Source organism: Osmerus mordax, chromosome 22 (assembly GCF_038355195.1).
Source record: "Osmerus mordax isolate fOsmMor3 chromosome 22, fOsmMor3.pri, whole genome shotgun sequence".
NCBI lineage: Eukaryota > Metazoa > Chordata > Actinopteri > Osmeriformes > Osmeridae > Osmerus > Osmerus mordax.
This window is the reverse complement of record NC_090071.1, coordinates 7,283,302-7,310,037: the sequence shown is the minus strand read 5'-3', so window position 1 is coordinate 7,310,037 and position 26,736 is coordinate 7,283,302. Positions and strand designations below refer to the sequence as shown.

Below are 26,736 nucleotides of genomic sequence, written 5' to 3'. Positions count from 1 at the left end.
GGCTCATGTGATACAGTGAAAGAGCAAAATAACGACTGTTTCCGAAAGTGAATTGAACATACATGAATGTCATGTTGTCATTATAACTGAAAATTTAGATTGAGCGTTTACTTTGATGAAAATTGGGACCCCATAAATGTGAAGGGGTAGAAGGTTTGACCTCCACTGGTTGGCACATAAAATTTGGAACCACATTGGCCACTGCTCGTGTGATCTGGGTCCGCCCAGTGTGGTGACAGCCCTGACAAGATGGCGGTGTATACAGGAGGAAAGTGAAAAAGAAAAACTAAATATTAGCCTCTTGTTGCTACATTTGCAAAAACATATGGATCTCAGCAAATTACCACAGTATCTATGCGTAGTATATTTCTAGTTATGTATTCGACATGCAGGCTAGTGTGCTCACTGGATAGCTAGCTAACGGGCTAATGTCAGTGTGTGTTGAAATTTTTGTCAATGCCGTTGACTAGCTTTCAACGCTAGCGAACGAATTAAATTCAGGCCAGGAAAGGGTCAGCTCGAACGGCAACCATTAGTATAACTTTTCCTCCTACGCAAAAGGGCGAGCACACTTTACTTTAAAAGCTTGTTTGTCATCTGAAGGATTAGCAGAGCGGATTGACACGGAACATAAGACGCCATCTCCTAGTTAGCAAGCTAACGTTAGCTGTTTACGGGCGAGACTCCATCTAGCCGCCATGGCGCATTCTCCAGTCCAGGGTAGCCTGCCAGGGATGCAGGTAAGTCAAGCTAACCGGACCGCTAGTAACTTAATTTAAAACAATTCATTAATATAGCCAGGTGTATAGCCGATTATATTTGGTTTGGTGTCTGCAAAGATCTTGTTCTGAGGTCAGGTCAGTGTTAGGCAGGAGTAAAAAATATGCATCCTCTCTAACGTTAGGTAGCCGAGGATGTAAGACTGCACCAGCTTTATTTGGTTTGCTAAATGCAATAACGTTTGCTAGCCTTCAAAGAATGGGACGTAAGTTGCCCACATGCTTGTTATGCTATGATTTTGGACAATGCATTGTGTGATATATTGGTTATATATTTAATGGACTGTCACTGATAACTTGTCCATGTACAAATGCTTTCAGAATTGTTGGAGCCGATTTTATATTCTTTCCATGAAGCAGTGAACAGTTGGAACTGTGCCTGAATAGGAGCACATTGAGGACAAGATTGATTTCTTACTCTAAAACGAATAGATAGTTTGGATATATTTGATGTTGTCGGTCCATGACTCATGCTTCATCCTATAGCACTTACTTTGGTTGTTCACAATGTGTGCTTCATGTTTTGGCTACTCGCAATGTTTTTGTGGCTATCTTGTTGTTATGATCAGTGACCTATGAACTTTGTAAAGCTCTCTCATGGAAGTCGCTTTGGATAAAAGCGTCTGCTAAATGAATAAATGTAAATGTTCTCCACCAAAGAATTTAAAGGCAGACCCAGAGGAATTCTTTACCAAGTTGGAGAGGATTGGCAAAGGCTCTTTTGGCGAAGTGTTCAAAGGCATTGACAATCGCTCCCAGAAGGTGGTGGCCATCAAGATCATTGACCTGGAGGAGGCTGAGGATGAGATAGAGGACATACAGCAGGAGATCACAGTACTGAGCCAGTGTGACAGCCCCTTTGTCACCAAATACTACGGCTCCTATCTGAAAGTGAGTACCAAGCAAGGACTTTCCTCAGAAATTCAATACTGTAATTGATTGGTTATGCTAAAATTGTACCACCTGGTTGTGGATTGACTGCGATAGCGTACCCTGCAAAGTCTGATGCTCTAAAAAGCAAATCTTTTTAATATAAATGCTTTTTGGGCTATATATCACTTGTCTTTGTGTTTATTTGCTCCTTCAGAATTGATTGTTTTTGGCACACATTTCGCCAAAGTCAGTCAAGCTCACATTGAGAAGTGTAATGCAGCCTAAGCAGCCAAAGATTTAACAGGATTTTCCTCCCTATACAAACTTTCCCCCTGATAATCCCACATTTAAAAAGGGATTAAAGACGTCACACTCCCACTAGTTTTATCCCCTGTAGAGTTATTTATGAAGATTTAGACACATTGCCAATGGCACTGTGTCGTCTACATGAAATGCTGTGAATGTTACATCCCATAATGATCTTCCTTGCCTTGTGCTACCTCAGCATTGTTGTCTTATGTTCCGTGGTGTTTATGATGCACCAACGTTTGTGCCCCATTTTTATCAAATCTTTGCCCCCTCTTGTTCAGGATGCAAAACTATGGATCATCATGGAGTACCTTGGCGGTGGGTCCGCATTGGATTTGGTGAGTGGTGGCGTGTGGTCATAAACTCTCATTGGAATCAGAACGCTGGTAGACTATGATGTCTGCTTGTAGCTGGCCAAGCTAAAGGCTGGGGGGTTTTCTTGTGCTTTCCAGTTGGAGCCAGGATCTCTGGACGAGACGCAGATAGCCACCATCCTGAGAGAGATCCTCAAAGGCCTGGAGTACCTCCACTCAGAGAAGAAGATCCACAGGGATATCAAAGGTAGATCGCAAACTGCTCCATGTCTCCTCAGATTCTCACTTTTAAGGTAGGGTTTGATTCAGTCCAGTCCCTTTATCTTCAGTACCTTCTTTTAAATTGATGTTGACATAATCTTTTATATGATCTTGCACATTTGAGCACTGTCATGTTCCTTCTGGTCGTGCTATTAACTGCCTATGCGGGTGAAGGCTCTTATGTTGACCTGTTTGGTCTCTGTTCTCCAGCTGCCAATGTGCTGCTGTCGGAGCAGGGCGAGGTGAAGCTGGCAGACTTTGGCGTGGCGGGCCAGCTGACAGACACGCAGATCAAAAGGAACACGTTTGTGGGCACGCCATTCTGGATGGCACCGGAGGTCATCAAGCAGTCAGCCTACGACTCCAAGGTCAGGTCACAGATGACTCCTTACGGGGTTTTAGAGGCACGAGGATGCTGGAGGTATAAGGAGGCATCTTAATAGGTTAAAAGAGCTACCTCATCTTATGTGTAGACAGCTTAGTGCCGAGTCATTCATCTTTAACTTAACGTTGGCAAATTCATAATCTTATCCTCATGACTCTCTCTCTCTTTCTCGGTTTGGGGTTACAGGCTGACATATGGTCTCTGGGCATTACAGCCATCGAGCTTGCCAAGGGAGAACCCCCCCACTCAGAGCTTCACCCCATGAAAGTCTTATTTCTTATCCCAAAGAACAACCCCCCAACTCTGGAGGGAAACTACAGCAAACCCCTCAAGGAGTTTATCGAGGCCTGCTTAAACAAAGAGCCCAGTTTTGTAAGTACTCACAAATACTTGGTAATTCCCCCCCAAAAAATATTTTTGGGGATAAAGTATGGTGATTAAGAAGCACATCATCCTACATGTAGTGGGCTAGACCCAGCTTCTTAAGGTTTATTGGTTTAGCTTCATTGGCTTGTGTCCTGTCATGGAGGAGTGGGACTGATATGATGACAGGATTAAACAAGTAATTAATCTCGCTCTCTCTGTCTCCACAGAGACCCACTGCCAAAGAGTTGTTGAAGCATAAGTTGATCGTGCGCCATGCCAAGAAAACCTCCTACCTGACGGAGCTGGTGGATAAGTACAAGAGGTGGAAGGCAGAGCAGTCACGAGTCCAGGAGTCCAGCTCCGATGAGTCTGATTCGTAAGTCCAGCGTTAAAGCGGAGGCTGTTGGAATCTTAAGTTGTGTCTGCTCCCCTCATATCCTACAGTGCAATCCTTACATCTGAACTTCCTCTGTCCAATCAGAGAACAGGATGGCCAGGCATCAGGTGGGAACGACTTTGGGAGCGATGATTGGATCTTCACTATTCGGGAGAAGGACCCCAAGAAGCTGCAGAACGGCGAGGGCCAGTCGGGGGCGCTAGATCAGGTGACTGACGTAGAATGGACAGGCCCTGCAGTATTTTACCTTTAAATTACAGCCTACACTCTTACATTTCTTCAAGATATTCATGAAAGCTAGGCAGTAGGAAAGCATGTTTTGACAATTTTTGACATAACTTTGAGGTAGAATGGATTTTGTAAGCTGTCGAAAATGGCTCATATCCCACAGCCTGACACAAATTTTAGATGCATTATAATGTATAGAAAGAAGGAAATCACTTTCCATATTCAGTATTTGCATGCTTTTTATCTGATGTCGCTGAAATGGACATCACATAAATCAGACTAAAACGTTTCCATAACCTTCATATTTCACTCCCCCCCACTCCCCTTCCTCGTTCTCTTCACACAGACGAAAGACATTCCAAAGAAGCCTTACTCACAGAGCCTGTCCACCGTCATCTCTCCCTCACTAGCTGAGGTAGGAAGCTCCCTGTGTGATCTCCAGTCTGAAACCACTCCCTCTCACTCCCCTCCTGCTAACTCACCCATATCCCCTGTGGTCCCGCCCCTCCCTCCCTCTCTCTGTTCCCCAGCTGAAGGCACGTCAGGAGCAGGTCAACGGGAACCCCATGGCCCTGGATGAGCTGCGAGAGGCCATCCTCCTGGCGGAGGAGGCCTTTCCCGGCATCTCCGACTCCCTGGTCGCCCGCATGGTCCACAGGCTCCAGAGGTGAGCCAGGCCCTTGGGCCCCCACACTACCACCACCCACCCCTCTGTCTGTCCCTCAGATCTAGAATCCTGAAAGTCATTTTAGTTTCAACACTTCTGTGGCTATCAAGTTTGTTTGAGTTGGAGGTTGACTAACGAGATGGACATTAATGTACAGCGTTTAGAAGGATATCGAGCTGTACAGATCAGACTATGATTTGAACCCAGTGTCTTCTCTCCTCTAGATTCTCCACCAGCAGGAAGTCCTCCTCCTCCTCTTCTCCCTAGGGATGTTCTCCCTGGCCCCCGGCCCCCACCCCTTCCAGGCCCAGCCCCCTGCACTGGGGCCAAGTCAGGGTTAGAGGTCAGGGGTCAACACCAGTGGGACCCTGCCCAATCTAATCTTTCCGGAAGGGAGGGACACTCCAGTGTCTGGTGGGAAAACTCTGGAAATGAGAACCTTGTAACTCACCAGAGGTGGGCAGCAGAGCCCTCACTCAGCCTGAACTTGACAAAGCTACTTCTTGTGGACCCCCACAGCGTGGGGGAGAGACTCACTAGCTGCCTGGAGGAGATGAGAGAACTCCTTAACAGCTGAGCGTTAGACTGATTCTGTCCAGTGGAGAGAGCCCTGGAGATGTTGTCTCCCATTACAGAGTGTCTCTGCGAGTCTCCGCCCGATTTATAGGAGATAACTATACGCAATGCATAAAAGGACTTCTTCTGTTACTCTGTGAGGGAACCATATCTCCTGAACGCATGCAGCAACCAGTGGGGATAAATCTGTTTTTGTGTGTGCCTGTGTGAGAGCGAGAGATGGGAGGGTGGTGAGAGTATGTTTGTGTGTGTGCACTTAGTATGTTCAAGACTCCTTGCTTCTGGCAATTGCAGCATTTTTAATGAAACCTCAGGTAAAGTGCTTTAAGTGGACTCCTCCTAGGAATTGGGAGGTGCTGTGTTTTGATTTGTATACAAACCTGTATATGATTGAAAATGGTCACAGGCATCGCAGAAATGAATCACTGTGTACAAAATGGTCATGCGCATTTTGTAGATAAAATGAAAGGTAGATATTTAAGAGTTAGGTCACTCAAATGGACATAACTGAAAATGCCTTGCCTTTTTTGAGATGCACATTGAAATTTTGGCGTCCACATTTCATCCCAGTGTTTATTTCTCCATCAGAGAGGTGAGGTTCTATGCTGTTCTACTCTTGTCAGCTTTCCATTGGACTGAGTTCCAGTCTGCCATGTCAATCACCCAGATCGCTCTCTCTGCTTTCTTAGGTTACATCATTTGTTGTCAAACTGTGGTTTGAACTGCTATATGCTTAGGCCAAGGGATTTCTGTTACAGATATGGTCAAGGAACAATTCCCTGCTGAGACTCCAGTAGGTAGGGACAGCTGCTTCTGGGTTAGCTGTTCCGTTCAGATTGCCAAACAGAACCCTGTGTAGGAAGGTTTGCCAAGTTCAAGATGTCGTGCTGTTTCTCTCATTGTAAAGGAACAGGTTCAAGAAAATGCCTGAATCATTTCACTCCAAACACTTCCCTGTCACATGATGCTACATGAAGTGCCATGTCCTGTTTTATTGTCACCCTGGTTTTGTATTATGATTTGCACCTTTTTTCTAATTTCAAATACGTTTTCTTTTTGTTGTCTTTTCTTTGTTGTTGCACTTTGAAAGTGTAGAGTATTTAAAGTACAAGGAATTAAAAAAACAAGGAGTTGCAAATAGCCATCTTTTACTATATGTTTACTTTATATAAAGTTCCAGATTTTACTACTGTGCTAATGCAGCAATAATGTTGAGGAGTTGCATCAGGGCGCACTTATCAACACAGGGAATGAACTGAGAAATATCCAATATTTTTGTAACTGCAAAGAGTTAAAAGTATGGGTTTAAGGAATGCGTTCTGGCTATGATCACCTGCCTCTGGCTGTTATAACTTATAGTAAACATATGCTACAGACAGTATTGGAAAAATGTGTACATTTGGTTTCCTTTATCATAGCTGACAGTTTATAGTACTGTATATAATCTTTGCTTGTGTCATCCCTGGCCTCCCCAAGGTGAAAATAAGCTCCTGGTAAGCTTTCAAAGTGACATGAGAAATAAAGACCTAATGCTAACAGTCTGCTGTCCCCATCCAGTCTGTCCTGCTACTAGTGTAAAGCAGGGTGCTCATAGTACTAATGCAGCCCCACATGACATCTCAGATGAGATGTCTCAAATGCTTCTTCTCAACCCGGTTCCACCTCCACACTCATCATTAGTTATTCCAATAGCTTGAAACTTGGTTTTTGCCAGACATCCACTTTATTGAAGCAGCTGATTGCCAGTGTCTCAATGAGATGTCACCAAGAGTATCTGGTTATACAGTATACAAAACAGCAACAATATATGGACAATACATACTATACATGCAGACATACATACACAACATTGCACTGGAAATTATCATAGATGCTGGTAAGGTTATTTGTATGTTCTCTTTATACATTATAAAATCTTACGAAACAAATATAATACAAATAAATTGTTGCTAAAGCTACGTGGTGCAAAATAAATCATAGTAAAAAAATTATGTACAACAAAAATGTAATTACCATAAATGATTGATTGATGCTTTTTTTGAAGATGTTTTGTTCTGAATGCCAATATCTACAATATTAACTTCTTATATTTACTTACAAACCAGTGCCCCTCCAACTCAATGATGCACTCATTTCACTCATGATTCCTAAACCACTCCATGCCAGGATGTGTGCCAATGCACTCATACTTTCACAATATAAATACGTAGCATTTTACGGGGGGTGGGGGGGGGGGGGGTTGTGTGATGAGGGAATGTGTGGTTGTCGCTCTACATCTTGGACTTCTTGTCTGCTTCCTCCTCTGAGCTTGACGAAGAACTTGAAGCCTTCCTCTCATCATGGCGTTTCTCCACTGAATCCCTCTTCTCCAGCTCCATGCTGTTCTTCCTCTTCTTCTCCTCGGGCTCCACTTCAGCGAACTGGGCCTCGATCTCACTCGGGTCCACATAGGTGTAGAAGTACGCCATGATGCCAAAGACAACACACACAGCCACCAGGAGGGAGGCGAATAGGATGTATTCGGCCCACTGTCAGGCACACAAGATAACATGGTGAGTATGACTTCAGGGCATGGAGGTGAGTGTGTGTGAACAGACAGGAGGATATGCTCCACTCACCTGGTCTGGAAGCTGAGCCGCCTCAGCTATAATCAGAACAATGATGTTGCCCACTGCTACAGTTAACAACCAGCCAGCCTGAAGCACAGCCTTCATGTTGCTAGGTGCCTGGAGGCCAGAGAAAGATGTGGAGAGGAGACTGTAAGATTTAAGTGAAAGGAGTTTGTTTGTGTGTTTGTGTGCCGGGATGTTTCCAGGGCGCCCAACAAGACAGATATTTTGGAGGCAATTCAATCTATATGTATTTTAATGATTGTAAAAATACAATAACAAATGTGTCTAGAGTGCCTGAATGGCCAGACTGTGTGTGTGAGAAAAGGCAGAGAGAGAGAGAGAGAGAGAGAGAGAAAGAGAGAAAGAGAAAAAGAGATAGAGAGAGAGAGAGAGAGAGAGAGAGAGAGAGAGAGAGAGAGAGAGAGAGCGAGAGCATGCTCCTACCTGTGAATAGGAGAACTCCAGACCAGTGACAGAGAAGATGACCTCTCCTGCTGTCATGAGGAAGTATTGGGGTATCTGCCAGGCCATGTGGATGGTGTTGGGCTGGATGTCCTCCACTGCCTGGATGCTGTTCCCACACTGCACACACAATACAACAACACAGCACTGTCAACACCCTGTGTTGTGAAGAATACAAACACCGAAAAGTCTTATCAAACAATCTAAAAAGGTGCATTGAATTCCATGTTAGTCCACAACTCAAACTTGAAAAGAATGTTCTCGGCTAGGAAAGACTGACCAGAAGGCAAACATGGCTATTGGTGACTGCACATTGTGACCTTGAATGTGTTCATGTTTCTTTTGTGTCTGTTGGTAATATTACTTAAATCTGTCAGTTGTATTCTCTGTTGAAACACAGTAGAGTATACACACTCTGAGAAATGTCGCTTAAAACCATTTCACTAAGGTTCTAACAGGAACAATGAGTTTGAGGTACACAAAGTGTCACTGACCAACGTCATTGTGGTTACAATTACTCAAATTCGAACTGTTCTTTCTGAGCCATGTGCGTGTGCTTGGGTGGATATGGTGAGGTGACCTACATCAGAACCAAAACTGAAGGAGGTGGGGATGACCAGGGAGAGAGAGCTGCCAAAGCCTAGGGGCCTGGTGTATTCACATTGTTCCGAAGCTGCGTTCCTGATGATGAATGTAGGACTGCAACAAAAACAGGAGAACACATCAGAACTCGTGTTAATTGACTCACAGGAAACAATGATATGTTTGTTTTTATACAAAAGGATATCCATCAATTTCTTAAAGAGACTAAAGACATCCAACATACTCACTTCCCCTGGGGTACCAGCTTATAGCTTGACCTCTTGTACTGTGATATGACCCCAAAGTCCAGTGAACCAGCGGTAACATTCAAATCATCGTGGTAAGCATTGATAAATCTAAGAGAGAATACAGGATCACATTTTTATTGAGTTTGCATGTGCCACACTGATATTGTGTGTCTGTGTGAACATAAATAAAGATTCATACAAAGACATGCACACACAACTGACCTGATATCATTGTTGCCTTGCTCTGGTTTTTTGTTACTGTCTTCAACCTAAAGATGGAGATCAGGGTCTAATTAATAAGTCATCAATAAAATAAAAAATACAGCTGTATTTATACAAATTGCACTCACAGTTGTCAGGTTCAAGTTAAGGCCTGCTGGAGTGATAAGAGCTGTGTGCCTTGTCTGAGACTTCAGAGTTATACGGTAGGTCCGGTTTTTGTTGAGAGACACTATGAATTCTTTGTCAAATGTCAGGTATTCCCCTGAGGACTGGAAGAAAAAACAAACAAAAACATGGTGAAAACATGATGGTGACAGAATCATAAAGACACAATATTTGATCTACTTGTTCAACCATGTTTCTCCATAGATATTTCAACTCCCTATGTAATGGCATTTGTATTTACTTTAGCTTTACTGTTATTTACAGTAAAGCTATTATGGTTTATTTTCATATGGACTCAATGTACCTTGAAAGGTTGGACAGGGGAATCTGGTCCTGTATTAATATTTAATATCACCTCACTAGTGTCTAAATTCAGGAATTTAATCTGCCCAGCAACACCTGTTGGGAATTTCGGGAGGGTTTCCTGCAAAGCAAGAGAACAAATGGGTATGATACATATGACATAAGCATGACATTTGATATTGAAGAAATAATGGATAGAATTGATATCTGTTTGAATTTGTGGGGAGATTTATCTCACATCGATCTGAAGCTGGACCAGGGCCGCAGCCACAAAAGCCAGAGCAGCCAAAAGCATGCCCACAGTCATCCTCTTCAGGGGTCTGGGGTAGTCCACCACAAGAGACAAACATTTCCATATTATTATATGACCCAATTTGATATGACACCGTATGATATGATAAAGATCTTGCAATTATGCATTGTTTTACTTTAGTGTATCTACAAATGGTCTGTTATTCCTTTAGTGGTAGTTGTGGGCATGTCCCTTTAAATGTAATGAGACATGATTCATGAGGATAAAAAAGTATCAGAAAATTACGTGAAGTTCAGCTTGCACTTTGCAATCAGGGGGTACAACAAGCTGTCCACTACAGGGACCAGCACCAGAATCAAGATGGGGTTCACTGTCTGTCAGGGAGAAAGGGAGAGACACAGACAGACAGACAGACAGACAGACAGAGATGGGAGGGTCAGTGAATGAGAGTAAGAGAGAGAGAGAGAGTTCAGTTATGCCATATACTGTGGTAGGCTTCAGACTAAATTAAAGTAGAGCATTATGTATAAATGAGTGACCATAAAACTCTAATCACCTGCATTTGGTCTGGCTGTATTATGAGGGCTCCCTGTGGACAGAAGAAATGGAAAAATAAGTTGTGTCATGCATACATGAAGACACTGGGTGGGTAGGAAACATAGTTCCAAGGTCAGATTTAGATTGAATACAGATGTTTCTCCAAAAACGTACGAAGTTGCCGTCCATGGTAGTGGCCTGGAGGGTCCACCTGGAGCCCTGTGGAGAAAGAACCAGATCTATCAGAAGCTGCCGGAACTAGACTTCTCTAACATCCCAACACATTCATGTTCTGCCACTGAATTCTTCACTAGATCTCTTCAACAACATTGGTTCATTGGATCAGACACAAGATTACATGAGATGAGACTGCTTGTGTCAAAGCCAGACAATGACATGTTATACTACCTCTAGAAGGTATCTGGAATTGTCTTATGTTTAAGCATTTAGCGTTTAAGCATTAAGAACAGCTGTGTAATAAATGCATATATGTCACTGTGAAATATTTTACTGTTGATTGTTTTTTCTACAGGTACACTCTTGCACTCTTGTGGGGAGTTTCATGTTGTTCAATTGTAACTTGTTTAACTGCATGCTCTTATGGTTCTTCCCTTTGGCACTTATTTTGTTTTACACAATGTGTGCTTCATGTTTTGGCTGCTCGCAATGTTTGGGGCTATCTCGTTGTTATGATCAGCGACCTATGCTCTTTTGTAAAGCTCTCTCTTGGAAGTCGCTTTGGATAAAAGCGTCTGCTAAATGCATAAATGTAAATATAAATGTAATGTAATGTAAATGTATGCCTCCATTTGTACATTTACTCATTATCGTGATAAGGCTAAGTGTTGGCTTCAGGTGTTTACCTGCTGGTCAAACAGAGCCCAGAACATGGGCAGAGGGATGTAGAGGAACAGGACCTTCAGGAGAATCTTCACCTGGGCAATCAACAGTTTCTGGGGGAGAAGAGGGGAGGAGAGGAGGGTTAGAACACAAGACTTTCTTTCTGAGAGGGAAAAAAGCAAGAGAGCAAGATAATTGTGTATGTGTACTTGTGCATACATGTTGTGCATTTGTGTAGGTGTGTTAAGCAGTGTATTGTGTGATTGTGTGTCATTTTCATAGATAATTACATCATATTTCTCATTGGCCCAGTCCATCCAGTGCTCTCTCTTTGGGTACTGGCTGCTACGATGCCTGAAGCGATTCTTAATGGAAAACTACAGTGGTGGAAAGAACTCAGTTACCACCAAAATGTATATTCACATAGCCATTTATACCTGCTCGCATAAAACAAATTATTTGACAAACAGTATGTCTGTTCCATGGTGTGGAAGTTGAAGCTAGCATGGTCTCCTACCCCGATGCACCTGCAGACCTCCATAATGATATTTCCTTTGGGAGCCACTTTGGTATACATACCACTACCCACAATGAACACCACTGTGAACACACACATGCACAATGTTACTCCAGGTGAACCATACCTAATAAGGTGTCCTAATATGTATTGTATCTATGCATGAGGTGTACACAGAGCATGTCTTACCCAGAGCCACCACCATGAGGGCTGCAGGGACGCCAAAGGCCAGGGGGTAGCACTTCTGCTGGGTATGGATACCACACTCCTGGGCTGGGGGAAGAATACACGTAGACACATTAAACATGTGTTTAATATGTTTAAGTTGGATTTACTATTCTAGACTCGCAATTTTGTCCCTATTGAAAATCATGTTTTCCCTAACCTTTATTAACCTTAAACCTAAACCTAAACCTAACCCTAACCTTAAACTCAGCCCTTACATTCACCATGACCACATCATTAAATTTAACACAAAAACCTAACCAGAAGCCTTATCCTAAACTTAACCGCAGCTCCTAATCCCAACTCTAAAACTATCCAACCATCACTAACTCCTAACTCCAACCCTTAATGTCACTCTGACCCTAACTCTAATTCTTACCCTAAATCCTTAAAACCCCCTGGAAATAGCACTTGAATTGGTCAAAACCAAGAAAATGAAAAAGGTGAATTGTTCCATTACTATTAGACAAAGACACACACACACACACATGTACCACCCTACCTCTGAGGATGGGAGTGATGACGGTGGACAGGAGACTGCCAGCGTTGATTGACAGGTAGAAGATGGAGAAGAAGGTGCTCCTCTGTTTCTCCTAAAGAGAGCAGAACAACATATTATAAAACATTGCATTTACAGTCAGGCCAGATCAGATCAAATGCATAAAACAAGCAAAGGTGTTCTCCTTGTACTGGTTTCCAAATCGCAGAGAAGAATTGTGTGTGACAAAAGGTTTGGATTTTGGAACTCTTTAGTCTTCAGATTTATGTGAATTCATGTTAAGTGATTTGTCCATATCTTCAGGATAAGGCTGAATAGTCTTTGACCCTGTCCTTGACGGCTATCATAAATGACTGTTTAAACACGTGCTCATTTTTAGTTAATATACAACAGCTTTGAATGAGCTCTGCAATTTCTGGTTGTAGATATTGTCTCAGCAGATATTTCGTTGATAACGACTGGGGGGGGGGGGGGGGGGGAGGGGTTGTTAACTAAACAACTTTAGAGTAAACCCTTTCAAATGATGTCCATGAGACAGCCTCACCCAGTACCCAATCACTGTAGCTAATATATTAGCATTTCTATTAGCATCCAGTCTCGGTGGCCTCATGTTACAGAAACAAAGGATGGGCTACAAGTCTTACCTGGTGATCTTCAAACTGGTCTCCTCCAAAGGCAGCCACACAGGGCTTGATGCCTCCAGTTCCCACGGCGATGAGGAACAGGCCAACCATAGACATGGCCCTGTGGGGGAGGGGGTCAAGGAGTCACACAATGTCACCTAAAACGTAAATATCATGGCTTGGATAATTACATTGTTTGTTTGTGTTGAACAGATAAACTTACACATGGAAGGTCATATTGTCCGGAACTCCGTCCCTGTCGTGGTCGGTGATGTCATGAATAGCGCTTACCGCCATGACAACCTGGCCAGCAGTGTAAACGATGGACAGGTAGATAATGGTCCTGGGGTTGAGAGAGGTCAACAACAAGGATAAAAAATGTATCCACATTTGATTTAGGACGCCGTTTCACATCATGGCATCATTAACATCCCCAAATTCTCTCTGTCCATCAAAAGAAGACGTTGCCCTCAAGACTCACTTGAACTTGCCAAGCCAGGAGTCGGCCACGATGGCACCAAGGATCGGAGTCAGGTAGCAGAGCGCCACGAAGGTGTGATAGATGGAGGTGGCCAAGTCATCATCCCATTGCAGAAAGAACCTGAAGTACAGCACCAGGACAGCTGGGGGACGGGGGACAGGGAGGGATGTTGGAACAGGACTGTACCACCAACCCTACAGTTCACCCCCCTCCAATGGTCATATGAGAGGTCCAACTGTACATTAAGTCTCAATACTGTCAGTGGTTCTCCGTTATTTTTAGGGTGAGCTAACATGCTGTGTAAAAATGTACGAGACCTTGACACTGGTACCTTTGGGCATGGACAGGGAGTTAAAACAAACTCACCTCGCATTCCATAGTAGGAGAAACGCTCGCAGAACTCGTTGACCACAATGAAGAAGATGCTGATAGGATAGCCACAGCATTCCACCTACGTGCGGTGGAGAGGAGGAAAAAGACATAGGAAATGGGCATTAGCTACATAACATAACCACTATACAAATGCAGTACAAAAATACACATGGAGAGCTACCATCCTGTAGGTGTTCATTCCAACCCCAAACCAGCACACCTGACAACTGACTGGTTGACAAGCTGACTGATGTTTGTTACAAATGTAGTTGGAGAGAAAATCTAGCAGGAGTGCAAATCTTCAGGAACAGAATAGGCCAGACCTGTTGTTCAGTTAGATATTTGATAAAGGTGTAGATAATATAGATATGTAAATACAAGTAAAGAATAATATAAAAGTGCCTACTTTCTTTTTTGGCTCCATTCTTAGATGATCTGTGTCTTTACCTGTTCACACCATAAAACCAGAAGCTCCAGTGAGACTTTTGTACATGAATATATGTGAGAAAAAATATACAGTTACAAAAGGTTTGAAGAGACCATCAACATGACACAATCACGTTTATTCCAAGAGAAAAAAAATCTGAAATAGCAATTATGAAGAAAAAAAGAATCACTGAATCACAAAATATTCCCAAATGTTTCAGAAGTTGCCATGAGCTTCTGGATTTCAGATTTATTTCCGACAACAGGTCCCAAAGTATCCAGGTGTGTGACCCACCTGTAATGACTGCTGGTTGTGTGTGGGAACTCCTGGGCCACACTTGGTCGGTATTTTACGGGTGAAGAGACAGTGGCCAGTGACTGATCTATCTCACTGAGAGCTTGAGGCAGACTGCTTTTATAACCTGTGGTCAGACCAGAGACCTCATCCCACCTCCCACCATGGCAACAGTGCCTGTAATCTTTATGACCTGGTGTTCAAGACAACGTGTGAAATACGAAGGTTGAGTGATGGGGTAGAAGCCACTGTGTACCTGAACATGGACCTCTGTAGAGGCGTGGCTGTGGATGTGTTTGTGTGTGTGTGTGGGGGGAGGGGGGTTGTAGGTGTGTACAGGCAAATGGGCCATTGCCCATGGGTTATTGCTCACAATTAATGATTACATTGTGCAGAGTCAGAGAGGAGAAGGAGAAATGACAAGGGTTTTTCTAAAAACAAATAAAGAAGAGATAGGATAGATAGATAAAGGAGGACTCCAAGGATGGGATGGAACACTGTCATAAAATTACTATCAGGCACCATCTAGGTGTTTTCTATAAGAGTTTCAAAGATAGGGAGCGTTTACAAATCATTAGTTACATTTGACATTCCGTCTTATACAGTAATCCAACGTTTTGCCTATATTTTATGAAGCATTTATTTTCCGAAATAACTGTCTATTTTTTGTACATTCATATTTTTTCAACAACAAATTCATTGTTGAACAGTATCAGAGATGAGAGCATAACACTTATTATAGCAGATATGGTCCTGACCTGACCCGTGTTTGTGTTCATGTTGTTATAAAAAAATGCGAGGTCAAGCTGAAGACACAACGTGACATGAGGATCTCCTAGCTGTTTCCTTATTTGGCCGATAGCACTCACGTGCAGTACAGTATAGCTTCATCCCATCAACACGTTGGCATACTCATTCACCACTGGTTTTTCCTCACAGTTTTGATTCTGTTCAGTTTTGATTGTTAAACTATAGAACTGAAACACTCGTCCAATTAATTATTATTCATATATCCAGAGAGAAGATTTGATAAAATAACAAAGGAAATGTAATTACCTCTGCCTTTGGAAATCTCCTTGGGAGAATTTCTTTCACTTTCAACATGAACATAATTACCTAACTTGCCCATAGGGCACAATCACAATAATTGATAGACCACATCCTCAAGAATGAACACACAGCAAATCACACAGAACACTGGTGTCACTCACATCCCTGACATGCTTACAGATCTCTCGACTGTTTGAATGAGACACACACACAGTCAAAGAAAACTATGTGTGTGTGTGTGGCTGGCACAGAAACAGGGGATTAGTTGGACTTTTACATGGGACTGAGCAGTGTGTCAGCATTCTCTTTCTCCCCTCACATCTCCCCTCTGTCCTACAATCACTAAACAACAACACACACCCGGCCACAGTACTGTACATCACACTGTTCCTGTCAGTCCCTCTACCTCTTTCTTTCTCTCGCTCGCTCCTTCTGTATTTCTCTCTCACTGTCTCATTCTCTTACTACCCCACCCTCTTTAATCTCTCTCTCTCTCTCTCTCTCTCTCTCTCTCTCTCTCTCTCTCTCTCTCTCTCTCTCTCTCTCTCTCTCTCTCTCTCTCTCTCTCTCTCTCTCTCTCTCTCTCTCTCTCTCTCTCTCTCTCTCTCTCTCTCTCTCTCACACACACACACACACAAACGTCACACACACAAGTTGAATCAAAACAAGCAGAAACCGTTTATCTCTGCCTGATCTTAATGGCCTAATAAATTAACAATGCTCATTAGTATCCAGAAAACATTTACAGGTAGGCTAAAATTAAAAGGATTACTTTATGGGCAAAAGCAAATAAGGATATGGATCATTAAAGCTATATCCTCTCAGTTGCGCACATCTCAGACAGCTTCCTTATAATGGGAAACCTACGAGGAAGAAAGAGGTATTCAATAGAGAACAACTTTTATAAACCCCTTTCTACACTACACAGCATAGGGTTAATTTATTTTAACCCCCCCAAAAAAGTTAATCTAGTTTTATTTACACACATGCTACTTTCAAGTAAACTTTAATTAAAAGCAAAACAATAGACAATATTTACATTTTTCAAACAAGGAAGTTGATATTTGGGTGTGCTCAAGCCTTCGGCGAGAGCACAACCTTTGTTCTCTCACATATATATTATTATTATTTTTATTTTTATTTCTTTTTGCCCCCCTAAAACTCAGTAAATACTTGGCCTACATAGACAACGTAGGTGTCAAAAGTTTCGTCTTGGTAGCGATTGAGTTGCTTCTATTGGAATTTACGTTCCGTTGCATGGTTTAAGCTTAAATTAAGTTTTTGTGGCGAAAAGTGAAGCTAACGGTGGCTAATTTGCTAGCCACAGTCACTGACGTTACTAACGTCACTGCGTCACTAACGTCACGAAAACACGCGTGACTACCTTTGGCAGAACATTCGTTTCGCATCTGTTAACTTGGGGGATAGCTAGGCTAACTATAGCTTTACTGCAAGGCAGCTGCAGAAACGCCACAAACAAAGAGGCCAGGGTGATAAATATTTACTCATTTTACTTTGTGATATGACACACAATTGTGATGTGTAATGTACAATATAAGCTGATATTATTAAGGAAGTACATCTACTTTCGGAAACAGTAGTCTACTATTTCACTGACATATTAGCATCATGACATTAGCCTGTGTTGCCCGGGCAACACATACTACAGTGGTCTATGATGTATCTGTTTTCAATCGTTAAAATAAACATTCCTCACATATACATTTTCGTTGTAGGATTTATTCTGACATTAGTAAACGATTTGTTTGTGAAATTACCATTACCTGTGGTTTCAAACCAGTGTAGCTCACTGCAACGCTGTAGCCTACTGTACCCGAGACACTAGTGTGAGTAGCTAACAACAACTCCTCAGCTGTTTAAGTCAAACGGCAACAGAACATGTTCGGCACTCCCCTTACTCAAAAGTCTTTCAGTAGGGAAACTATCTGACTACTAACCTGAACTTCATTGCCACAGCCTAAACTTTGTCAATCTGTTCATGAAAATAATTAATTTCAGCCTAAACCGTACAACGGAACGTTTAATCGAATTCAACCAACGCAATCGCTATCAAGACGAACACAGCAGTAGTCTAGTACTGTACTGTAGTAGTAGAATTTACCGGGGCAGCTTCTCCACACAGGGCTATATCGCATTTTGAGTTGTTACTGACAATGATCGCTACCAGTGAGCTTTTTATGAATGAGCTATTTTCCACTAAATAAATGTCAAGCTTATTTACGTTTTTGGGGGCATATTTTCAGTTAGCAGATGGTACTGTTTGAATCGCGATTCTATCTTCTGCCGGTAAAGTCGTAGAATAATCTTCAAAGGGGGTTCTTTATTAATGAATGAATGCAATATGAGTAGGCTAAATGCCTGAAAATATCACGAGAAGGGACAACTTAAAAGGACGTTTAAGTCATAGAGATTAGGTCCATTTGTACACCGGTCTGCCAAATGTATTCGTTTTGATTCAGCCTGTCAGCTGCCTCTTGCAGGGGAAATGAGAAGACATCATATTTCATTCTACACTTCACTCATATTTTGAGTTGTAAATGAGCAGCAAAAAAAAGATGCTTTTAAATCTATGTAATCTTTATAAATAATAAGTAGGCCCGATGCATTTTTATATAAAATATACAGACCCCTGTGCAACCGACGCAAGCAAGCACACCCTACAATTTCCCCAGAAATTGTATCCTCTCTAGTTGTTTTGACAATTTCACTTCCCCAATGATTGACAAAATTAATATAGAAAAGTAAAACCTGTATTAGAGAATCCTTGTCTATAGCATAGTCATACACAGTACAAGTGGTTGCTTTGGCAGGAGTGGTCATGTGAAGTAAAGGTTCTGACAGGGTAGAGGATATTGCACTCTTTTCTAGGCAGAAACAGGTAGGGACATTACAATTGCCTTAGCCCTAAATGTATTCCATACTTACATTTGACTTTACATAAATGGTCTATACAGTAGGTATATTCACAGGAATTGTTATGAAAAAATGTTGCTACATAAAAAGAACCCTCAAGCCCTTCTACAAGCTTGAATACATAAGGGGCATGAAAAGATACCCCTTACTAGATATAAGTGTCAGTACTGTCCAAAACCAACACACATCTTAAACTGTAAAACTATCATACAGGTAGTTGAATACTGAGTACTGTACAGCAGTTGTCATAGAAAATACAAAGGTGGAGAACAGAAGGCCTATAAGACCTTTAAGAGTACTGAAGGATTGATGTCAACTAGTATTTATGTCATGTTCTTGATGCTTCGGGTTACTAGGTGCAGGAGGTCTCCACAGGAAACATAGAAAATATTTTAAAATGTCTCTCCCAGTTGTGTTGGTTGGTATATAGAGACCATCACATTGGCTCTCGTCTGTCATCTGAGTATCATCAATATTGTAATCCAGCTCTTCACAGAGACTCATCTGAACCAATCTCAGGGATATATTTATATGACAAAGCAGGCGTCAACTCTTCACTTATTCGATCGTAGGAGGCGATGAGGTCCCTTGTCTCTCTCTTTTCACTCCATCACCATGGGAACACGATGGGGCGTGGCAGGGTTCAGGATTGATAGGTCAGACCATGGAGGCGGAGCTTGAGACACCCTGGATGTTGGTGCTGGTTGGCGTGCCACTGATGGCGTTGAAGATGCCTAGCGAATGAGAGAGTGTGTTTCGCGACCCATACTCAACAGCAATGATCTGAGGAGGAAGAAAGAAGTTCAGTCATCAGTCACAGATATGAAAAAAACCATGACTGACCTGAGAGTCATTTATAACAGGATAGCAAAGCAGCAAGTATCTACAATAAATCATATATTACCATCCAATCTGCTTAGGCCAGCAAAATAAAACAAAAGAGAAAGTTGTTATTGATATACAGGCAAAAAAAAAACACAAAAGCCATTCAAGATCACATCACATAACTGAGGCACTGGAAACTAAATTATGCAAGAAGAACATTTCCAATATTTGTCAACATAAAGTCAGTCGATTTGAAAGGCTTGATAAGCTGTTGGTTGTCACCTGCTCATGCATGATGTTGGACAACTCTTTGGCCAGGTCTCTGTAGTTAGCCTTCATCTCATCGTGGTACTCCTGCTGATCCTCCTTGATGAGCTGCTCATTCACCCCCAGGGCCTGGCCACAGGCATCCACAAACTGCCTGTATAGAAACCATACACCATTTACCACAGGGAGCAGGGAGAAGGGGATGAGAGAGAGGAGGGGGGGGGGGGGGCTGAGAGAGGGAGAGGGGAAGGAGATACTGTACCAAAAGCAGATGGCTGGACATACCTGAACACCTCCTTGAGTTGTTTGACCTTGTTGTCGGGGTATTTCTTTTCTCCACTGTCATCTAGAAAAGCTCTTGCGTAGGCCAGGGGACCTGCGTTCACCTGAATGACAAAAGCATGTTGTAAACAGTAAGGAATACCAGTATCTAATGTATTCAAAGTCATACATTACTGATGAATATCACAGGGTTATCAATACTATTCCAACTAATGTGCTTGCTGGTCTACTTGGTGTACCTGCTGGTCTCACTGACATACCTGCTGGTCTCACTGACATACCTGCAGTTCTAACTAGTATACCTGCTGGTCTAACTGGTGTTCCTGCAGTTCTGACAAGTATACCTGCTGGTCTAACTAGTATACCTGCTGGTCTGACTAGTATACCTGGACGCTGATGCTGCCCTGCAGTTTGAGCTGAAGGCGGATCATGTCCACCTCAGAGGCAGAGCACAGCAGCCTCAGCTCGGACACCTTGGCGGTCATCTCGTCGATGGCCACCTCGATGGGGCTAAGGTCCGTCTGGTGCTGGTACATCACCGCTATCCGCTTCTTCACGTAGGGGAAACAGTGGGTGGCTGGGGGGGAGAGGGAGATAGGGGCAATGGAACGTAAGCAAGAAAGAGAAACAGTTTACTAATGTTAATTATTAAGCAGTTAACATGTTAATTATATGTATAATTAGCAATGCTCATGTTCATCCATAACAAAGAAAACAATAACACTGTATGACTGAGGTAGCTTGGGAGGGGGCTGCCTATTCACTTTTAATATCACAGCTTGAGTCATCCTTTTACTTGCAAGGCTAGATAAGCACTGCACTTTGGGATTAGCTCCGTCATATAGTAATAAATCCAGCCCTGATTGGATAACACTTAATGAAACACTGACCATGTCAGGAGCACACCAATAAACATGTAGTAAGTTCACCAACCAAGTATCACAGCTGTAATAAACCACTCTAATCAGTATCTAATCAATATAAGTGCTCAGGCAAGGCCTGTGTACCGGTATACTCTTTCTAGTGTGTGTGGCTATGCTTGTGTTCCTTTTAGAGTGAGTGTGTGTGTATATGCACGTGTGTCTGTGTGTGTGAGACGTACTGGTGAGGACGGTCCTGCGTTTGCACTGTTCCTCCACCCCACCCTGCTTCTTCCCGGACACGGTGAAGGGCGTCTCAAAGACGAAGCGACGGATATTGTGGCTCTTCTCAAAGTCCGTCTTCCTGTCCTCCAGCTCTTTGTCCTCCAGGTGGGGGGTCACATGGGTCACCTGGATGTAGGCATACTTAGAGTCCAGGTCCTTTGGGTTCACCTATAGAAAGTTATACATTATGAGCAGTGAATGGATGGTTGGATGTCCTGTAATATCAATGTTTAATGCTTAACTGTTTAACAGGTTAATTATTTTCTTGGTCAAGGAAATGTTGGACATGTGGTATTGGTAATGCAACTCATAAAAAAACTTTATTCGTTTGGAAAAGACAGTCAAAAGCTTTGACCTTAAACCACATCTTAGCATGAAATATATCCGCAATATTTGGACACTGTCGTGGTTAGAGAGAGCGCCAAAGAACACACACAAACACTCACCCTGCCAGAGTCCTGGATCATCTTCACATTCTCCTGACCAAACTTGTCGCAGTAGAGCTTGAGGAGCCTCTGGGAGATCTCAGAGAGAGGCGTGAACTTGGGCTCCTTGTAGATGTACTCCTTACCATCCTCATCCTCAAAGAAGCCCTACCAGGAGGAAACAGGTCAGACCCCACTCTGGTTCCAACCCTGCTGCTCTGGCCTGGCATGTACAGTACATAACCATGGAGATGTGTTTCAGGCACAAGCAAATGCAAGAATGGCAACCAAAAGGAAGGCAATGGGGAATAATGTATGTAAGTTCATCAATACCTGGAACTACATTTAAAAGTTAAAAGTACATTTTATGTTAAAGTTATAAACTAATGGAATTGCTTAAAAATAAAACAAAATAACAAAAAAACAACTGTATTATTGTAGGTAATTATATAAAAACATATGCATAACCAAAACAAAGTCCAAGCTATGGGAATTTGCCACTTCCAACATGCCAAAGCAGCATAGATATAACCAATGAGTGCTCCAGTGATTTGTGTTGTGTTTATCTGGAGGTCAAGCTGACCTGAGGGCTGGCCACCATTTCCTGAGTGGTTAAAAAGGAATGGAATGGTAGTCAAATGGATTGTCCCTTTGGTCATATACTTTTTAATGCTACTTGTTAACGATTTGAATCTTGCGTCTGTGTTTGCCTTCTTTGAAACTCATCCAGACACAGGTACAGAGATTGATTTCCTGCCTGTCATAAACCCATTACCGAACACAAAGCCAACCATCATGCCAACATTCTCAGAAGGCGACACCTGTCTGTCACCATGGAGTTACCATGGAAATCAGGGTGTTTTGGGCAGGGAGGACAGGTTTACTGAGTGCTGTACCTATACTCCATTAGTACAGAACAAAGAGAACATGACAGACCAAAACAAGTATCTAACCTTGTTAATTAAAAACATCACTGAAAATGGTTAGACCAATACTAACTTTAGTCTGACCCCAGGGAACCGCTTTCACTAAAGATCATGCAGAGTAGCAAGCAACAGACAACATCGACACCTGCAAGCCGTCTCTAAACTCAGCCACTTGAACTTGGTTTCGTCCAATTCAGCACCAACACATTTATGTCAACGTATTCCCTCTACCAATCACAGAGCTTCTGATGAACTGAAGTGTGCTGGTGCTGGGCTGGAACACAAACCCCTGGAGTCTTAAGTGTCCCCCTAGAGCAGTGGTTCTCAATCCTGGTCCTCGGGACCCCCTGCCCTGCATGTTTTAGATGTTTCCCTGCTCAAACACACCTGATTCCCGAGGTCCCGAGGGCCAGGATTGAGAACCACTGCCCTAGAGGAGAGAACCCTAAGCTCCCTACAGAAGAGCAGGTGGCAGGTTCTTTAGCAGATGGGAAGCAGAGAGTGCAGTGTGTTAACAGTTGGCAAGGCGCAGAGCAAACCAAGACACACAGCTATAAACGCATACAGCCACAAACTTACCGCCGCCTTGGAGGTGGAGAGAGAGGTAGAGAAGAGCATGTTAACAAAACCAAAATAAAAAACACCAGGCGAGGAGGTCAGATGAACATGCATTTAGTGGCAACACTGATTCATACGCGTTGCGTGCTTTGGTAAGAAATATAAATTGCCCTAAATAAACAACAAGCAGCATAAGCTATTTGAATACTTTTAAAAATACATTTGACCTCTTTACCCTCAACATACAGTATATCTGATGTTTAACTCTGTACCACTACTGGTCTGAGTTTTTTCTTGAATCCTGTGTTGGAGAAAAGAGAGAGCAGAAGAGTTCCCCTGTGACAGACATCTCACCTGACCAAAGAAGGCCACTCTAAAGTAGGTTCCCAGCAGCCTCTTGCCAGTGTGCATCACCTCCATCACCTTGGTGTAGGCCCGGTGCAGTGTGTCATACAGGTGGGTCAGTTTCTGCCACACACACACATACAGCACACAATCAAATACTCTATTGATATTCCCAGTACACATATATACATTTTGGGAAATAGTGTGGAAGAATGGAACAATATGACATAAATATGTTATCCATTTAACTGATCCGTTTAACTTGACTGTGAACGTTGGACACGTGCACTGTAACATCAGAGTTCTAAGACAGTAGTGCGTGAGGTAAACACTGTGTCAGTGGCAGTGCTGGGAGGAGGTACCTCGAAGTCCCGCCGCTGCTCGTAGATGGGGATGACGAGCCTGTACACGTCAGAGATGAGCTCGTAGCGCTCAGCCTTCCACAGGCCATCACCACACTCCTCCAGCAGCTCCATCAGCACCTCCTACACACACACACACACACACACACGGGCACACACAGGCACGCATGCACACGCACACATACACACACACAGGCACACACACACAGGCACGCATGCACACGCACACATACACACACACACACACACACACCCACCCACACACAGGCACACACGCACACAGGCACGCACGCACACATGCACATCAATTTCAGTCAACTGACCATCGAACAGTGGTGCACAGAGTCAAGTCATTATGACAGGTCCATTTCCTGCTCAGCCATCTCTGTAACACGTGACTTCGGCTCTACAGGGTAGATGGGATGGAAACGGGCCTGTCTTTTATAGCTGGATGAGCCTAACACATAAAACTGATAAACCCATTGAGGTGAAACCTTAAAGCATCTGAACGTAATGTTCATGAATGCAGTACATAGAGCACCATCGTTTGCCAACTATATCAATACCACTTACCCAGTTTACACATGTATCGGACACCAAAAAATATATATATACAGTATATAACTATATATATATATATATATATATGTGGCTGTGTCTGAGTGTAGCTGCTATAGAGCACCATACAGCACCGTTCTGATCAGCTGCCTGTGTGGGTGAACAGTGCAGATCTTTGGCTGATCTACAGGCAGATAGTAGAATCCAAAGGCTGCTTTGGTTTGTCACGGCACTTATCTACAGAGACCCAGGGCAGACCTGCCAACGCTCCTAACACATGCACGCTCACACACATCTGCCTAGCCTACCTAACCAGCATAAGTGTACTTTAGAACTTTAGAACTTTAGAAGTTCTGTAACCCAATGCAGATAAGACCAATAATGACTCGTCATGTGAATCATGGCTGATGCCAGCTTACAGAACTGTCAAAGATGTGGGACTACTGAAATGGGGAATTTTACAACCCACATCCTGTTGAACTTGATGGGTTAACCAAATCGCAGCAGAAGAAATACCGGTCACCCAGATGCATGATGGGAGCTCAGTCACCTCACTGAAGTGCACGTCCTGCATGCCTACGTCTTCCATCATGGCCGCCTCCTCATCAATGTTGGGTGTGATGACGCGGAATGATGAACAGCCCTGCCTAAACATACCTGAAACAGACACAGAAAGAGATAGGCGTTTTTATGCAAGTGACAATTCGAAAGACAAAGAGAAAGACAGGCAGAGAGACAGAAGGGAGGACAGACAGACAGGCAGAGAAACAGAGAGACAGAAGGGAGAACAGGCAGGCAGTGGAGGGCCTGTTAAAGGAGGTGCACCTAAACTCTCAAGTTGGCTCCATGTACTTGGCCATGAGTGACCGACCAGTGCTGTGCTAGTGAATCCGTAGAGCCGTAAAGTCCTCTCACATTGCATAACATGCTCTCCAGACCCTGACCTGAGCCTGGCAGAAACTCTTATCTGGAGAAGGCTGAGAGTCTTGAACATGGAAGCAAGGATGGAGGTGAACCTTGAACAGGTGTCTTTCTGCATCACAAGTGGTTTCTTATCAGTGTGTGTTCATATGAAATATTATCAAGGTTAAACAGTAAATGATCCCTTTAAATGGTCCCACTTATTCATCACTTCTTTGAAGCATCAAGCATCTGATTTATAATGAAAGATTAGTTTCAATATTTTATTAGCTAATGAAATAGCTAATAAAACCATTTGCCTGAACGATGAAAGACTGTAAACATGACTAATCACTTTTTTAATGAACTGCCCCTTTCACACACGTAAACAGCTCTGAATGAGCTGACTTCTACAGACTGAGGTAGTTACAGTGGTGCCACCAGGTGGAAAAAACGGAAACTCACTTTTCCTCCATAGATACTCCGCCACAAGAGCTGCTACATGGACATAGCACATAGCTGCCTGCAGACCAACCAGAAACACACACTTAGAAAGCTTATGGTGGCAATAGAAAGGTTTATAATGACTCCTAATATGACTGCTGAGGACTTAGATACCAGAAACGACAACTTCACACACACTAACAAAATACAATATCAGAAAAAAATATTCTTGAGTTTGTAGGACCAAGATATATTGCTTCAGCGCCTCTTGCCCGTCCCCCTGACCCACCTCAGACAGGTCTCCGTTCTTGTTGTGAATGCGGGCCATGCTGTCCAGCCAGGTCTTGCGCAGCTCGGGCGTGCTGGCGTAGGACTTGGCCAGGCTGTACTGCAGGTCCACCAGCATCTCCGGGTCCTTCTCGTGCTCCTTCATCTGCTCCGTGGCCATCAGCACCGTCCGGATCCGCTTGGTGAGGTCCTTCACGTCCGAAGGGAACGCGGTGTGCTACGTGCGGGTGGAGAGGTGTTGTTGTGGAGAATTATTATATCCAGTAAGACATTCTTTACAATGCAGAATACAATGGTGAAAGGGTTTAGGTATGAGCCTAAGGGGCAGTGCCTGCTGTCCTCACTTTAATGGTCTTGTCGCTGTTGGCACAGTTGTTGATAATGGAGAGAGACTGCTGGAAGCGGGTTCCTCCAATGCCAATGACATCGGCGATTAGCTTACTGACGGCAATCACCACCTGGAAGGATGTGACAGAACAAACAAACACACAGTCACAGAGTAAGCATCTCCCCTCTGGTCTTTGAAAAGGAATCTGTCTCATATAAAGGACACATGTACACACATGTACCTAGTAGGTACAAGTAGACATTTCTAAGAACTATGAGCCCT

The 26,736-nt window shown here is 43.2% G+C and overlaps 3 protein-coding genes across 7 annotated transcripts in view; 1 reads left to right on the top strand and 2 right to left on the bottom strand.

Annotated features, from left to right (window-relative positions):
• The first annotated feature begins 260 nt into the window (after positions 1–260).
• stk24b (serine/threonine kinase 24b (STE20 homolog, yeast)) lies at positions 261–6,686 on the top strand. Its single transcript, XM_067259996.1, has 11 exons — positions 261–740; positions 1,440–1,670; positions 2,243–2,299; positions 2,414–2,522; positions 2,747–2,904; positions 3,108–3,293; positions 3,515–3,663; positions 3,769–3,892; positions 4,259–4,327; positions 4,443–4,579; positions 4,804–6,686. The coding sequence occupies exons 1-11, from the start codon at positions 699–701 to the stop codon at positions 4,844–4,846; spliced, it is 1,305 nt and encodes a 434-aa protein (XP_067116097.1). The 5' UTR covers positions 261–698; the 3' UTR covers positions 4,847–6,686.
• A 183-nt stretch (positions 6,687–6,869) lies between these two features.
• slc15a1b (solute carrier family 15 member 1b) lies at positions 6,870–14,887 on the bottom strand. Its single transcript, XM_067259995.1, has 23 exons — positions 14,818–14,887; positions 14,503–14,543; positions 14,091–14,175; positions 13,725–13,866; positions 13,467–13,586; positions 13,265–13,364; positions 12,624–12,714; positions 12,086–12,169; positions 11,897–11,979; positions 11,670–11,756; positions 11,403–11,492; positions 10,714–10,758; positions 10,559–10,591; positions 10,288–10,376; positions 9,988–10,069; positions 9,751–9,870; positions 9,410–9,550; positions 9,282–9,328; positions 9,060–9,167; positions 8,814–8,928; positions 8,212–8,349; positions 7,774–7,881; positions 6,870–7,683 (listed from the first exon to the last, which is right to left on the bottom strand). The coding sequence occupies exons 2-23, from the start codon at positions 14,518–14,520 to the stop codon at positions 7,426–7,428; spliced, it is 2,184 nt and encodes a 727-aa protein (XP_067116096.1). The 5' UTR covers positions 14,521–14,543; positions 14,818–14,887; the 3' UTR covers positions 6,870–7,425.
• A 3,694-nt stretch (positions 14,888–18,581) lies between these two features.
• dock9b (dedicator of cytokinesis 9b) overlaps positions 18,582–26,736 on the bottom strand; it is a 40,759-nt gene continuing 32,604 nt past the window's right edge. For all 5 annotated transcript variants that reach the window (XM_067259989.1, XM_067259990.1, XM_067259993.1 and 2 more), the window contains 12 exons: positions 26,471–26,584; positions 26,128–26,343; positions 25,860–25,917; positions 25,045–25,151; positions 23,937–24,059; positions 23,584–23,697; positions 21,767–21,913; positions 21,278–21,488; positions 20,562–20,752; positions 20,179–20,279; positions 19,909–20,047; positions 18,582–19,584 (listed from right to left, as the gene is read on the bottom strand). In XM_067259989.1, the coding sequence (XP_067116090.1) occupies positions 19,459–19,584; positions 19,909–20,047; positions 20,179–20,279; positions 20,562–20,752; positions 21,278–21,488; positions 21,767–21,913; positions 23,584–23,697; positions 23,937–24,059; positions 25,045–25,151; positions 25,860–25,917; positions 26,128–26,343; positions 26,471–26,584 (1,647 nt within the window). In that variant the 3' untranslated portion in view covers positions 18,582–19,458. The remainder of the gene's footprint in view (positions 19,585–19,908; positions 20,048–20,178; positions 20,280–20,561; positions 20,753–21,277; positions 21,489–21,766; positions 21,914–23,583; positions 23,698–23,936; positions 24,060–25,044; positions 25,152–25,859; positions 25,918–26,127; positions 26,344–26,470; positions 26,585–26,736) is intronic.